At 46.7% G+C, this 16784-nt stretch overlaps 1 protein-coding gene across 2 annotated transcripts in view; it reads right to left on the minus strand.

The window, feature by feature from the left end:
- Nucleotides 1-16784, minus strand: part of ZBTB41 (zinc finger and BTB domain containing 41) — a 59679-nt gene that overhangs the window by 23153 nt on the left and 19742 nt on the right. For both annotated transcript variants that reach the window (XM_063940121.1, XM_063940120.1), the window contains exon 4: nucleotides 9406-9475. In XM_063940121.1, coding sequence (XP_063796191.1) covers nucleotides 9406-9475 — 70 coding nt within the window. The remainder of the gene's footprint in view (nucleotides 1-9405; nucleotides 9476-16784) is intronic.

Raw genomic sequence — 16784 nt, forward strand, 5'->3', positions numbered from 1 at the left:
GCCTAAAAGAAAGCCTGGTGACCACATATCGATCAAGAGTTTGTCCAAGCAATTAGTCACCCTCTGAACCTTAGAAGAGCAGTCACAACTGCCATGGATCTTTATGAACAACCTGTGTGATTTTGTCAGGTCAATGGGTAAAACCAGATGTTAGATATTTTAAGTATGAGCAAATTGGAACAAGAAATTTCAATTAAATCCTAACCACTTATATTCTTCATACTGCATAGGTGATAAATGACTGAATGCACAAATCTGCTATTCATCTAACCAAAGTATATGAAGTGGACCTGGACAACGGAACCTGAAAAAGTAGACAGGCTCCCACCACAGGTGCTTTTGGGTTGCTAAATTACCTGACATGCCAAGATATCACTTGCCAACCAAGCCTTTTTCCTTTATGTTGTCCTCCATGAGGAGCAGAGAACTGAAATCTGCACACTGGGCCTTTTGTTTTCCCAGCAGAATGAAACCTAGGATCCAAAGTCTTTGCAGCATTAACATGCGGAAACAAATTATTTCCCCCAATGGAGGGGCTAATCATTTTGTCCAGTTCTGCAATGAATAAGACATAACCTAAAAAGAGTATGGACTTGAGAGTACCTGTGGACTTCATGCCAGGACTTATGCCAAAGTTTATGGTGTACCAAGAACACAGATGCTAAGATCCTAGCCCCAAAGAACAAGTATTTAAAACTGTAATCCACAGATATTCAAATGCCTCAGAAGTGTGTTTAACTAAAGTCTGCTAAGTCGCAAATCTTCTGAAAACTGCTCCAACCACTTTTACGCTGCCATACTGAGGCTAAAGTGAGTCAGAAAGTAGTAAGTCCACCAAATAATACATGTGGTCTAGTGGCATCCTGAAAGCCCAATCATCGGCTATATGCCTGTCCTCCTGAGAGGAGTATTTGGAGACTAAAGGCGTCATTTTGAGTTGATCGCACGCTACAACTTTTTGCAGCCCGTGCGATCAACTAAACGCCGCCTATGGGGGAGTGTTTTTTTGCATAGCAAGGCTGCAATCGCTTGTGCAGCCCTGCTATGCAAAAAAAGTTTTGTGCAGAACAAGACCAGGGTATGAGTTACTTACCTTGTGCGATGAATCCAGCATTGATGGTCCCAGAACGGACATCAGACAGCCGCCCTCCAAACGCCTGGACACGCATGCGTTCACCACACACTCCCAGAAAACGGTCAGTTGACACCCCGGAACGCCTTCCTCCTGTCAATCTTCTTGCGGTCGCCACTGTGCCCAGTTTCTTCGCTAGCGGCGTCGCTGCCTGACAACGCGCCTGCGCAATGCGGCCGCAGTGCATACACAGTTCTGACCCGATCACATGGCTGCGACAAAGCGCAGCGTGCAATCGGGTCGGAATGACCCTCTAAGGGGGGTATGCAATTAGCTCTGATCATTTCGGATCTGTTGAATTCGACATAGGTATTTCAAAAACGGGGTTTCGCCTTTTCACTTTTGTTTTAAGTGAAAAAGCATTCGTGTAAAATGCCTTAAAATCACCGAAAACAGCTCACATTTTCGCAGCTATGATCAACGCCGATCCACATGTTTCGCTCCTGACAAATGTTTCACCTATGCGCAAAAAAAACGCCATGCTATTGTATAGGGCGAATACCCATTCACCCTGAAAATAGCGAAAAGCTCTGTTTTTTTTTAATCTAGACGAAAAAACTGAGCTAATTGCATATCCCCCTTAAGGGGTAAATTTACTAAAGGTCAATTTTAATCTTACTGTTCAGTAAGTTATTTTTAGGTCTATTTTGAGTAAGTGTACAAAAACCACAGATTTATTAGACAGGACAGATAAAGAATGAGTCAAAAGTGACAATTGATATATACAATCAGAAATAGAAAAAGCACTGTAATGACAAACAAATGCCCCCAGCAGAATATATGGGCAGAAAGTAATTAAAAAAAAAAACCTCACCTCCAAAAAATACTTCCTTACATGAAGGATATACAAGAGGATAGCTAGAGTTGCAGTTCCATTTGTCTGTGAGCAATTCTGGCCTAAAAGGAAAGCCTGCCAATGAGGGGATGCTTGGCACTCTGGATATAGATCCCCACAAGGAACACCACAAAGCATGGACATGTCCCTTAGAACAATATAATCTGTCCAGATTATTATGCCTAGTGAAGGTACTGCCTCTACCACCTCTGATGGGAGGCTATTCCACTTGCCCACTACCCTTTCTGTGAAGTAATTTTTACTAAAATTTCCCCTGAACCTACCTCCCTGTGCATGTCCTTGTGTTCTAATACTTCTCTTCATTTAAAGAATGTCTCCGTCCTAGGCTTTGTTAAAACCCTTGATATATTTGAAAGTTTCTATCATGTCCTCCGTTTCCCTTCTCTGCTCCAAACTATACATATTAGTCTTTCTGGGTATGTTATGTGATGTAGGCCATGCACCATTTTAGTTGCCCTTCTTTGTACAGTCTCTAATGTATTAATATCCTTCTGAAGATATGGCCTCCAGAATTGAACCCCGTATTCAAGATGAGGCCGCACCAATGACCTATACAGGGGTATTATTACTTCTTTCTTTCTGCTGCTGATTCCTCTCTCTATGCAACCAAGCATTTGAATAGCCTTCCTCATTGCTTGTTACATTGTGGCCGCTGATGGCACATTGAAGTGCTGCCCGCTACTGGTCCCTAACTATGGCAGTGGACTGGGACTTCCCACGGATAATCCCTTGTATGGAGCAATAGGTGGATGGGGGAGTTACTTCCTGAGAACTGCTCGTGATACTCTGCAGCCAAAGCAGCAATGAATGGGTTAGAATTCAACACTGCCTGGGAAAAGTGTATTACAAAGTAATTATTCCTGTGATCACCCAGAAGTGAAGGTCTTCCCTACTGAGAGTGGAAAAGTCACATTTTGAACATATTCTTGTCATACTCCTAGATGAACCCTTTATACCTCAATTTCAGTGTGTCAGCTTCGCTGTCTGCCATAGGATGAAAGTGAAAATACAAATATAAAAACTAAAGAAAACAATGAAACATCAGAGATTGACATCTAGCATTACTTAATTATCAGAAAATACTTAAAACGTATCTCTGATCCTAAAGTGCCAAGCTTAATTTCTCTGACGTCCTAAGTGGATGCTGGGACTCCGTAAGGACCATGGGGAATAGCGGCTCCGCAGGAGACTGGGCACAACTAAAAGAAAGCTTTTGGTCTAACTGGTGTGCACTGGCTCCTCCCTCTATGACCCTCCTCCAGACTTCAGTTAGAATCTTGTGCCCGGCTGAGCTGGATGCACACTAGGGGCTCTCCTGAGCTCCTAGAAAAGAAAGTATATTTTAGGTTTTTTATTTTCAGTGAGATCTGCTGGCAACAGACTCACTGCTACGAGCGAGGGACTAAGGGGAGAAGAAGCGAACCTACCTGCTTGCAGCTAGCTTGGGCTTCTTAGGCTACTGGACACCATTAGCTCCAGAGGGATCGAACACAGGACCCGACCTCGATCGTCCGGTCCCGGAGCCGCGCCGCCGTCCCCCTTACAGAGCCAGAAGCATGAAGATGGTCCGGAAAATCGGCGGCAGAAGACTTCGGTCTTCAACAAGGTAGCGCACAGCACTGCAGCTGTGCGCCATTGCTCCTCATGCACACCTCACACTCCGGTCACTGATGAGTGCAGGGCGCTGGGGGGGGGCGCCCTGAGCAGCAATATTAATACCTTGGCTGGCAAAAACATCACAATATATAGTCCCAGAGGCTATATATGTGATAAATACCCCCTGCCAGAATCCATAAAAAAGCGAGAGAAAAGTCTGCCGAAAAAGGGGCGGGGCTATCTCCCTCAGCACACTGGCGCCATTTTTCCCTCACAGCTCCGCTGGAAGGATCGCTCCCTGGCTCTCCCCTGCAGTTTCAAGCTACAAAAGGGTAAAAAAGAGAGGGGGGGCACTAAATTTAGGCGCAGCAATATATATATATAAGCAGCTATAAGGGAAAACACTCAGTTATAGTGTTAATCCCTGTGTTATATAGCGCTCTGGTGTGTGCTGGCATACTCTCTCTCTGTCTCCCCAAAGGGCTTTGTGGGGTCCAGTCCTCTGTCAGAGCATTCCCTGTGTGTGTGCGGTGTGTCGGTACGGCTGTGTCGACATGTTTGATGAGGAGGCTTACGTGGAGGCGGAGCAGATGCCGATAAATGTGATGTCACCCCCTGCGGGGCCGACACCTGAGCGGATGGTTATGTGGAAGGAATTACGTGACAGTGTCGACTCCTTACATAAAAGGTTTGACGACATACCAAATATGGGACAGCCGGCTTCTCAGCCTGTGCCTGCCCAGGCGTCTCTAAAGCCATCAGGGGCTCTAAAACGCCCGCTACCTCAGATGGCAGACACAGATGTCGACACGGATACTGACTCCAGTGTCGACGACGATGAGACTAATGTAACTTCCAATAGGGCCACACGTTACATGATTGAGGCAATGAAAAATGTGTTGCATATTTCTGATGTTACCCCAGGTACCACAAAAAAGGGTATTATGTTTGGAGAGAATAAACTACCAGTAGTTTTTCCTCCATCTGAGGAATTAAATGAAGTGTGTGAAGAAGCGATGGCTTCCCCCGATAAGAAACTGGTAATTTCTAAAAGGTTACTAATGACGTACCCTTTCCCGCCAGAGGATAGGTCACGTCGGGAAACATCCCCTAGGGTGGATAAAGCGCTCACACGCTTGTCAAAGAAGGTGGCACTACCGTCTCCGGATACGGCCGCCCTAAAGGAACCTGCTGATAGAAAGCAGGAGGCTATCCTGAAGTCTGTATATACACACACAGGTATTATACTGAGACCAGCTATTGCTTCAGCATGGATGTGCAGTGCTGCAGCTGCGTGGTCAGATTCCCTGTCGGAAAATATTGATACCATAGACAGGGACACTATATTGCTAACCGTAGAGCATATTAAAGACGCAGTCTTATACATGAGAGATGCACAGAGGGATATTTGCCGGCTGGCATCTAAAATAAGTGCAATGTCCATTTCTGCCAGGAGAGGGTTATGGACTCGGCAGTGGACAGGTGATGCAGATTCTAAAAGGCACATGGAAGTTTTGCCTTATAAGGGTGCGGAGTTGTTCGGGGATGGTCTCTCGGACCTCGTTTCCACAGCAACAGCTGGGAAGTCTGCATTTTTACCCCATGTTCCCTCACAGCCAAAGAAAGCACCGTATTATCAGGTACAGTCCTTTCGGCCCCATAAGGGCAAGCGGGTTAAAGGCGCGTCCTTTCTGCCCAGAGGCAGAGGTAGAGGGAAAAAGCTGCAGCATACAGCCAGTTCCCAGGAGCAAAAGTCCTCCCCCGCTTCCTCCAAGTCCACCGCATGACGCTGGGGCTCCACAGGCGGAGCCAGGTACGGTGGGGGCCCGTCTCAAAAACTTCAGCAATCAGTGGGCTCGCTCACGGGTGGATCCCTGGATCCTTCAAGCAGTATCTCAAGGGGTACAAGCTGGAATTCGAGACATCTCCCCCCCGCCGTTTCCTCAAATCTGCCTTGCCAACAACTCCCTCAGGCAGGGAGGCAGTGCTAGAGGGAATTCACAAGCTGTATTCCCAGCAGGTGATAGTCAAGGTGCCCCTACTTCAACAAGGACGGGGTTACTATTCCACAATGTTTGTGGTACCGAAACCGGACGGTTCGGTGAGACCCATTTTAAATTTGAAATCCTTGAACACATATATAAAAAAATTCAAGTTCAAGATGGAATCGCTCAGGGCGGTTATTGCAAGCCTGGACGAGGGGGATTACATGGTATCACTGGACATCAAGGATGCTTACCTGCATGTCCCCATTTACCATCCTCACCAGGAGTACCTCAGATTTGTGGTACAGGATTGTCATTACCAATTCCAGACGTTGCCGTTTGGTCTATCCACGGCTCCGAGGGTATTTACCAAGGTAATGGCCGAAATGATGATACTCCTTCGAAAGAAGGGAGTTTTAATTATCCCGTACTTGGACGATCTCCTGATAAAGGCGAGGTCCAGGGAGCAGTTGTTGGTCGGGGTAGCACTATCTCGGGAGGTGCTACAACAGCACGGCTGGATTCTAAATATTCCAAAGTCACAGCTGGTCCCTACGACACGTCTACTGTTCCTGGGGATGGTTCTGGGCACAGAACAGAAAAAAGTGTTTCTCCCGGAGGAGAAGGCCAAGGAGCTGTCATCTCTAGTCAGAGGCCTCCTAAAACCAAAACAGGTGTCGGTGCATAACTGCACGCGGATCCTGGGAAAGATGGTAGCTTCCTACGAAGCAATTCCATTCGGCAGGTTCCATGCAAGAACCTTTCAGTGGGACCTGTTGGACAAGTGGTCCGGATCGCATCTTCAGATGCATCGGCTGATAACCCTGTCTTCAAGGACCAGGGTGTCTCTGCTGTGGTGGCTGCAAAGTGCTCATCTTCAAGAGGGCCGCAGATTCGGCATACAGGACTGGGTCCTGGTGACCACGGATGCCAGCCTTCGAGGCTGGGGGGCAGTCACACAGGGAAGAAACTTCCAAGGACTATGGTCAAGTCAGGAGACTTCCCTACACATAAATATTCTGGAACTGAGGGCCATTTTCAATGCCCTAAGTCAGGCAAAACCCCTGCTTCAAAACCAACCGGTACTGATCCAGTCAGACAACATCACGGCAGTCGCCCATGTAAACCGACAGGGCGGCACAAGAAGCAGGACGGCGATGGCAGTCGCCACAAGGATTCTCCGATGGGCGGAAAATCACGTGTTAGCACTGTCAGCAGTGTTCATTCCGGGAGTGGACAACTGGGAAGCAGACTTCCTCAGCAGACACGACCTCCACCCGGGAGAGTGGGGACTTCATCCGGAAGTCTTCCAACTGATTGTAAACCGTTGGGAAAGGCCACAGGTGGACATGATGGCGTCCCGCCTAAACAAAAAGCTAGAAAGATATTGCGCCAGGTCGAGAGATCCTCAGGCGATAGCTGTGGACGCTCTAGTGACACCGTGGGTGTACCGGTCGGTTTATGTGTTCCCTCCTCTTCCTCTCATACCAAAGGTACTGAGGATAATAAGGAGAAGAGGAGTAAGAACTATACTCATTGTTCCGGATTGGCCAAGAAGAGCTTGGTACCCGGAACTTCAAGAAATGATCTCAGAGGACCCATGGCCTCTGCCGCTCAGACAGGACCTGCTGCAGCAGGGGCCCTGTCTGTTCCAAGACTTACCGCGGCTGCGTTTGACGGCATGGCGGTTGAACACCGGATCCTGAAGGAAAAGGGCATTCCGGAGGAAGTCATTCCTACGCTGATTAAAGCTAGGAAAGAAGTGACCGCAAACCATTATCACCGCATTTGGCGAAAATACGTTGCGTGGTGTGAGGCCAGGAAGGCCCCAACGGAGGAATTTCAGCTGGGCCGTTTTCTGCACTTTCTACAGTCAGGGGTGACTATGGGCCTCAAATTGGGTTCCATTAAGGTCCAGATTTCGGCTCTATCGATTTTCTTCCAGAGAGAACTGGCTTCACTACCTGAAGTTCAGACTTTTGTTAAGGGAGTGCTGCATATACAGCCCCCTTTTGTGCCTCCAGTGGCACCTTGGGATCTCAACGTGGTGTTGGATTTCCTAAAGTCACATTGGTTTGAGCCACTTAAAACCGTGGAATTGAAATATCTCACGTGGAAAGTGGTCATGTTGTTGGCCTTGGCTTCGGCCAGGCGTGTATCAGAATTGGCGGCTTTGTCATGTAAAAGCCCTTATCTGATTTTCCATATAGATAGGGCAGAATTGAGGACTCGTCCCCAGTTTCTCCCTAAGGTGGTATCAGCTTTTCATCTGAACCAACCTATCGTGGTGCCTGCGGCTACAAAAGACTTGGTGGCTTCCAAGTTGTTGGACGTAGTCAGGGCCCTGAAAATTTATGTTTCCAGGACAGCTGGAGTCAGAAAGACTGACTCGCTATTTATCCTGTATGCGCCCAACAAGTTGGGTGCACCTGCTTCAAAGCAGACTATTGCTCGCTGGATCTGTAGTACGATTCAGCTTGCACATTCTGCGGCTGGACTGCCGCATCCAAAATCAGTGAAAGCCCATTCCACGAGGAAGGTGGGCTCTTCTTGGGCGGCTGCCCGAGGGGTCTCGGCTCTACAACTTTGCCGAGCAGCTACTTGGTCGGGGTCAAACATTTGCTAAATTCTACAAGTTTGACACCCTGGCTGAGGAGGACCTAGAGTTTGCCCATTCGGTGCTGCAGAGTCATCCGCACTCTCCCGCCCGTTTGGGAGCTTTGGTATAATCCCCATGGTCCTTACGGAGTCCCAGCATCCACTTAGGACGTCAGAGAAAATAAGAATTTACTCACCGGTAATTTCTCGTAGTCCGTAGTGGACGCTGGGCGCCCATCCCAAGTGCGGATTGTCTGCAATACTTGTATATAGTTATTGTTTAACTCAAGGGTTATTGTTGAGCCATCTGTTGAGAGGCTCAGTTATTGTCATACTGTTAACTGGGTATTGTATCACGAGTTATACGGTGTGATTGGTGTGGCTGGTATGAGTCTTACCCGGGATTCAAAATCCTTCCTTATTGTGTCAGCTCTTCCGGGCACAGTATCCTAACTGAAGTCTGGAGGAGGGTCATAGAGGGAGGAGCCAGTGCACACCAGTTAGACCAAAAGCTTTCTTTTAGTTGTGCCCAGTCTCCTGCGGAGCCGCTATTCCCCATGGTCCTTACGGAGTCCCAGCATCCACTACGGACTACGAGAAATAGAATTACCGGTGAGTAAATTCTTATTATTTCTGTATTATAGCTCACAATGAATAGACATAATTATCTAGTGGTGATCTCCTTCCGTCTGTGAGGACAGCATAACATTGGGATCCTCATAGGTGTTTAACATTCAGTCTACTTCCGTTGTGTTCCACCCGCCTGCATGTGGCTGTTGTCATTTGAAAGACAGGACTCAAGGGAGGGGGGGTGGGCAATTAGGTCAAGCAGCTAGCACCCACAAGTTAGATTGGCTGTATGCCACACGGATGGTACCGCTGGACTCGTAGGGGTAAATTTACCAAGATGGGAGTTCTATTTAACATGGGATGTTGCCCATAGCAACCAATCAGATTCCAGGTATTATTTTCTAGAAGGTGCTAGATACATAAGAAGTAGAATTGGATTGGTTGCTATGGGCAACATCCCATCTTAAACAGAACTCCCATCTTATTAAATTTACCTCGTAGAGTCCAAAAATGTGCAAATCCGGCAATAGAAGTGACCAGGATGGGGGCGAGTTTACACAACGCAGCAACGGAAACGTTCTTGCTTTAATGGCAAATATACATAAATATGTATTTCTTCAAAACATCACTAATAATTAGTTTGATTAAACACCTTGAAAACGACTTACTTCACATTTCCATCCTTCATTTCTTAACCTTTTGATTTTGATAAACTCCTGTGCATTTTCAGCATGAAACCTACAAAAACAACAAGGAATATTACAATGATGTTTGCACTAATTCCGGGATCAGAAGTAAAATGTACTGTTTAATGTCATGCTGGGGACAGCTTGGTATAGAGATGATAGTCAGTGTAATGAAAACGCAGCTGTTTTTCTGTCAGTTTAGTGCAATAACCACCCACTGGTGACAGAGGGCACTAACATTCCTTAACCTCAGTATTGTTCATCCTGATCAAACTGGCGTTATGCCTGGTTAATACACTATTACTAGCGTCAGACGTCTCTACTCCAATTTTCTCTGACAGCAAGGCTGGGGGACACTGGACCATAGGGTAAGGGATTTGCTGCTGGGTGAGTAGTAGCTGGCACTTAACTACTGTAACTTTAGTCTCCTAGCCTGCTTAAGAGAAAAGGACCAAAAATCTTCTTTTCTCTGGCAGCAATGCTGGGGGACACTGGACCATTAGACGTTCAAAAGTCGCCCCCAGGGGAGGGAACACTCAGGCTGCCAGACCAGAGAACTGTACATCTAAAGTAGTGTCGATGGAGGCAAAACCCCAAAATCTGTGGTTAGAGGACCAGGCACAACATACCTGTTCCGCCAAAGCCTGTGTCGCGCTGCCCACGAGGCCACCACCTTAGTGGAATGCACCAACACCTGGTCTGGTGCCATTCGCCCCACAGTAGAAGAAGCTCAAGTGATGACTGAGAAGATTCAACGCGCAATGGGCTGACAGCCAGGCAACTGTGTTTAATGTGCGTCATAAAGAACTAAAAGAGAATTTCTGCAGAGGAGAAGAAGTCTTCTCCAAGCGCTCGGATTATATCTAGCACAGCCAGATTATTCTGGTCTTGGGAAGTCGGCGGAGGGAAGGCTGAGGTGGAAAGTGGAAACAACCTTTGGTTGTAACACAGGGAACCGTATGAAGAACCACTCTACTGTCATGGAAGATGAGAAAAGTTGGCTTGCAAGATAAAGCCTAGAACTCAGAAACACACTGATCTGAGACATTAGTCCTAAGGAAGACCAGGTTCCAAAGAACAAACTGAAGACCCGCTGAAGTTAAAGACCCAAATGGATCCCGGCTGAGAGGATAGAGGACCAGATTAAGTTTCCCACCGTGCTACCAGAAGAAAAAGAGGTGGGTGAATCCAAGGTATCCGGTCTCTAGCTCAACCACACTTAGGTCGACACTCATTAGGTCGACCACTATTGGTCGACATGCATCAGGTCAACATGGTTTCTAGGTAGACATGGTCACTAGGTCGTCATGACAAAAGGTGCGACATGAGTTTTTCAGAATTTTTTTACATTTTTTGAACTTTCATACTTTATGATCCACGTGGACTACGATTGCAAACGGTAACCTGCCCAAAGGGACACGGTGCACTAATTGGGGTTCCCAGTCACTCTACAAAGAAAACTACACCAAATAACAAATAAAAAATCATGTTGACCTTTTGTCATGTCGACCTTTTGTCAAGTTGACCTAATGCTTGTGTCGACCTAATTTGGGTGTCACCTTTGTCGCTGTCGACCAACAGTTATCGACCTAGACACTGTCGACCCTATGAACCACACCATGTAAAAAGGTTCAGGTCCAGTGTAGAGAAGTTTGATTAGGATGGACAATCCCCAATATAACCTTATTTAAAGGAATATAGGGTGACAACAATCTGGGTGAGCTGTATCCATATCAGGTTTGGGAAGGACTGCTATTAAAGCATCTGAGGGATGTAAAGAGCCAGTAGCAATAGGTCTGAAGAAAATATATTTAATAGGTCTGATGGAAAAAAAGGGATTTTGGTACTTACTGTTAAATCCGTTTCTCCGATTCCACAGGGGACACTGGAAGGTCTTTACTGTAGGGTATAGATGGTGGTCTAGTGGTGCCGGGGCACTTTAAATTCTTTAGAATTGTGACTGGCTCCTCCCCTCTACAGACCAGTTTGAAAACTGAGCCCAAGAGGAGACGGCTCAAAACATTCGAGAGAGGAGGAGGAGAAAATAGAATAGTAAGACATAAAGAATAAACAACAAGAACAACCGTAATTGTCATCAGTCAACCTAACAGGTAGATAATTCTACCAAAAACAACTCCCAAACATGGGGAAATTAAACCAAAGAGACGCCCAGCGCTGGGAGGGCGTCCAGTGTCCCCTGTGGAATCGGATTTAACGGTAAGTACCAAAATCCCTTTTTCTCCTTCATCCACTAGGAGTCACTGGAAGGTCTTTACAATGGTCTTTACAATGGTGACATCTTTACAATGGGGACGTCCCAGAGCTCCCAATACGGGCGGGAAATCGGTGAAAGTCCAGAAGCACTGCTTCGCCAAACTGAGAAGCCGAAGCTGCAGAAGTATCAAATTTGTAGAATTTGATAAACGTATGTTTGCCAGACCAAGCTGCCGCTCTACACAACTGCGTCAAAGAAACTCCTCTAGCCGCTGCACAGGAAGAGCCTACCGAATGAGTGGAATAGGCTGAAACCGAACTCGGTGGCGGAAGAGAGGCTGCGAGACATGCTTGCCAAATAGTAAATTTGATCCGAGTCAAGGTTTGTTTTGAGGATGGCCAACCAGGTCAGGCAGCATCATAGAGAACAAAAAGAGCATCAGTCTTGCGTAAATTAGCTGTTCTCTCGACATAAATACGCAGGGTCCAAACAACATCTAGGGATTTCGAAGAGGGAGAATCGCCAGATAGCACCGGGACCACAATAGGTTGGTTAATTTGAAATATAGAAACAACCTTAGCCAAGAAAGACCTCTGAGTGGGGAGATCCGCTCTGTCCTCATGGAAAATTAAATATGGAGGATGTCACGAAAGAGCTCCCAATTCGGAAACTCTCTGAGCCAAAGCAAAACCACTTTCTACGTAAGAAATTTAAGCTCCACTGATTCCAGAGGTTCGAATAAAGAGGACTGCAAGTAGGATAGCACCGTATCCAGATCCCAAGGAGCTGTAGGAGGGATGAACGGTGGCTTAAGATGGATAACCCCTTGAAGGAAAGTCTGTACCTTGGGTAGTACTGCCAATTTCTTCTAGAAAAAAAATTGAAAGGGCAGAAACTTGAACCTTTAGAGACCCTACACTTAAACCTGCCGAGAAACCCGCTTAGAGGAAAAGCAGAAGCCTGGCCAAACTAAAGGAAGTTGCAGAAAACGGACGCTGCTCACACCATGAGATGTATGCTCTCCATAGGCAGTAATAGTGCTTCGAGGTGACCTCCTTTCTAGCACTCATCATAGAAGGAATAACTGGTGAGGGAATGCCTTGTATTCTTAAAATTTCCCTTTCAACAACCACGCCATCAAGCGTAGCCGCTCAAAGTTTGGATAAACAAAAGGACCCTGTACCAGCAAATCCTGCCGTAGAGGTAGAGGCCACGGGTCATCTATGAGTAGCTGATGTAGGTCGCTGTACCAAGCCCTTCGAGGCCAGTTTGGAGCCACGAGAAGAACCCTGACAGTCTCTTAATTCTCTTGAGTAGACGTGGAAGTAGGGGAAACGGAGGAAAAAAGATACACAAAGTGGAAATACCAAGGAACCGTCAATGCATCTACCGCCTCCGCTCCGGGATCTCTGATGCAAGAGCAATACCAAGGAAGTTTGTGGTTATGGACGCCATGAGGTCTATCTGCGGGAGTCCCCATCGATTTACCAGTTGTTGAAACACTTGAGGATGCAGTTCCCATTCGCCTGGATGCATATCCTGACGAGTTAAGTAATCAGCCTCCCAGTTTACCACTCCTGGTATGAACACTGTTGAAATTGCCACTGCATGCCTTTCGGCCCATAGAAGTATCTTGGCGACCTCTGTCATAGCTGCCCTGCTGCAGGTGCCTCCTTGCCGATTTATGTATGCCACCGCCGTGGCGTTGTCCGACTGTACGCATATTGCACACTCCTGTAGGAGATGAATCGCCAATAGAAGAGCGTTATAGACAGCCCAAAGTTCCAGTATAGTGATAGGTAGAGTCCGCTCTTGAGGAGTCCAGGGGCCCTGAAACTGACAATCCAGAGTCACCACTCCCCATCAACGGAGACTGGCATCCGTCGTGAGAAGAATCCAATCTGTGACAGCAAAGCTTTTGCCTTTGGACAGGTTTGTCATGTTCAGCCACCAAAGCAATGACAAACGCGTCTTGGGGAGTAGCTGAACTATTTGATGCATAAAAAGGTGTGAACCTGACCATTGGGAAAGGAGGTCTAGTTGAAACGGCCTGGAGTGGAACCTGCCGTATTGTACCACCTCAAAGGCTGCTACCATGTTCCCCGGAAGTCGTATGCAAAGATTAAATTATACTTTGCGATGTTGTAAGACCAGACAAACTAATTCCTGAATGGACTGAATCTTGTCCTGATTATTTTCTGAAGCAGAGTGTCCATGATCATTCCTAGGAAATTAATACGCTGTGTCGGTTGTAGCTGAGACTTCCAGACATTTATGATCCATCCGTGTCTTATGAGAAAAGCCTGGGTTATTTCCATATTGTTCACTAACTTTTCCTCCGAGTGGGCCTTTAGTAGAAGATCGTCCAAGTAGGGAACAATATTCACCCCTGGAGAGCGCAGTTGTGCAAACATCACTGCCATTACCTTTGTAAAAACTCGAGGTGCTGAAGAAAGACCGAAAGATAAGGCTTGGAATTGAAAATGTAAATCTTTGACCGCAAACCTGAGAAAACTCTGATTAGGTCAAATCGGTATATGGAGGTAAGCATCTTTGCTGTCGACTGACACCATAAAGTCCACCGCTTCTACACCAGTTATCACAAAGCGTAAGGACTCCATCCTGATTGAGGAAAAGGATTGAGATTTTTCAAATTCAGAATCGGTTTTATTGAGCCGTCCGGCTTTGGCACCACGAATAAACTGGAATAAAATCACTGTTTTTGTTGGTGGACAGGTACTGGAACTATGACACCTATCATTTTGAAAATGTTGACATTGTCAGGGTCGACATAATGCATGTTGGCATATCATAACGCAACCAATAGAATAATTCCATTATGTTGTGGGTGTTGGCGTGCCACAGACAAAGTAGTTCTGCAAACTTATTGCATGTATGTATGTATGGGACTTCGTAAATGACCAACAGTGGGAATATGTTTCGGGTAAAAGATTAACCTATGAGCAATAAATGATCATGAGCAACTACTTTGTTGCACATGCACACATAAGACAATGGAATTATTCTATTTTATTGCAGCGAGCCACCTTCCCTGAAGTGTGGCGAGCATCAACGTTTGTACTGATGGTGGTCACATATCATTTAAAAAACAAGATCTAGCCCAAAAAACCCCATGTGTAGACCATTGTCATGTCAACAATTTGACCCTGTCGACCTAATGCATATCAACCATTTGGTGTCGACCTACTGACTGTCGACAAAAACACTGTCGATCTCTTATATCACATCCTGTTTAACTTAATAAGACAACTAGACTCAAAGGTATCTGTAGTAGAACTGGAAAGGAAATAGGATTTTAATTACCAACCGGTAAATCCTTTTCTCGTAGTCCGTAGAGGATGCTGGGGTCCACATTAGTACCATGGGGTATAGACGGGTCCACCAGAAGCCATTGGCACTATAAGAGTTTAATAGTGTGTGCTGGCTCCTCCCTCTATGCCCCTCCTACCAGACTCAGTCTAGAAACTGTGCCCGAGGAGACGGACATCTTCGAGAGAAGGATTTAACACAGATAGTGGCGAGATTCATAACAGTTCACACATACAAGGCACATCAAGCTACCGAGCTTGAAAAACTTCAGCAACAGCTGAAACATTACTTACCTAGTAATAATGCAGTACATAACTAACAACAAAGTTGTACTGAACCAGATGATAACTGCAGGAAATGAAGCGCTGGGCGGACGGGCGCCCAGCATCCTCTACGAACTACGAGAAAAGGATTTACCGGTAGGTAATTAAAATCCTATTTTCTCTTACGTCCTAGAGGATGCTGGGGTCCACATTAGTACCATGGGAATGTAATGGGGATGTACCAAACTCCCAGAACGGGAGGGAGAGCACGGAGGCTCCTGCAAAACTGATTGACTGAACTTCAGATCATCAGAGGCCAAAGTATCGAACTTGTAGAACTTTGCAAACGTGTTCGACCCCGACCAAGTTGCTGCTCGCAAAGTTGTAATGCCGAGACACCCCGGGCAGCCGCCCAGGAAGACCCCACCTTACGAGTAGAGTGGGCCTTAACAGACTTAGAACACGGCAAACCCGCCGTAGAATACGCATGCTGGATAGTGAACCTGATCCAGCAAGAGATAGTCTGCTTAGAAGCAGGACATCCAATTTTCTTGGGATCATATAGGACGAAAAGAGAGTCCGACTTTCTGTGACGAGCAGTCCTCTTCACATAGATCTTCAGAGCCCTTACCACATCTGAGGACTTAGATGAAATTGAGGAGTCAGTAGCAACTGGCACCACAATAGGTTGGTTGATATGAAATGCCGACACAACCTTCGGAAGAAACTGCTGACGTGTCTGGAGCTCAGCTCTATCTTCATGGAAGATCAAATAGGGGTTCTTACAAGACAAAGCCCCCAACTCTGACACACGTCTAGCAGAAGCTAAGGCGAATAAAGTGACAGCCTTCCACGTAAGAAACTTCACCTCTACCTCTTGCAGAGGCTCAAACCAGTCCGACTGGAGAAACTGCAACACCGTGTTAAGATCCCATGGCGCCGTAGGCGGTACAAAGGGAGGCTGGATGTGCAGAACTCCCTTCAAAAAGGTCTGAACCTCAGGGAGGGCAGCCAATTGTTTCTGTAAGAAAATGGATAGGGCCGAAATCTGGACCTTCACAGATCCCAACCTCAGTCCCATATCCACTCCTGCCTGCAGGAAGAGGAGAAACCGTCCCAGTTGAAACTCCACTGTAGGAAACCTCTTGGGCTCACACCAAGACACATATTTTTCCCCGAATACAATGGTAATGTTTAGACGTTACTCCTTTCCTAGCCTGTATCAGGGTAGGAATAACTTTGTTCGAAATGCCCCACCGAGCTAGTTTCAGGCGCTCAACCTCCATGCCGTCAAACGTAGCCATGGTAAGTCTTGATAGGCGAACGGCCCCTGCTGCAGAAGGTCCTCTCAAAGAGGAAGAGGCCTCGGCTCTTCTTTTAGTAGATCCAGAAAGTCCGCGTACCAAGCCCTTCTTGGCCAATCTGGAGCAATGAGGATCGCTTGAACCCTTGTTCTCCTTATGAGCTTTAGGATTCTTGGGATGAGTGGGAGTGGTGGAAACACGTACACCGACTGGAACACCCACGGAGACACCAGGGTGTCCACTGCCACT

The sequence above is a fragment of the Pseudophryne corroboree genome, chromosome 9 (genome assembly GCF_028390025.1).
Source record: "Pseudophryne corroboree isolate aPseCor3 chromosome 9, aPseCor3.hap2, whole genome shotgun sequence".
In the NCBI taxonomy this organism is placed as follows: domain Eukaryota; kingdom Metazoa; phylum Chordata; class Amphibia; order Anura; family Myobatrachidae; genus Pseudophryne; species Pseudophryne corroboree.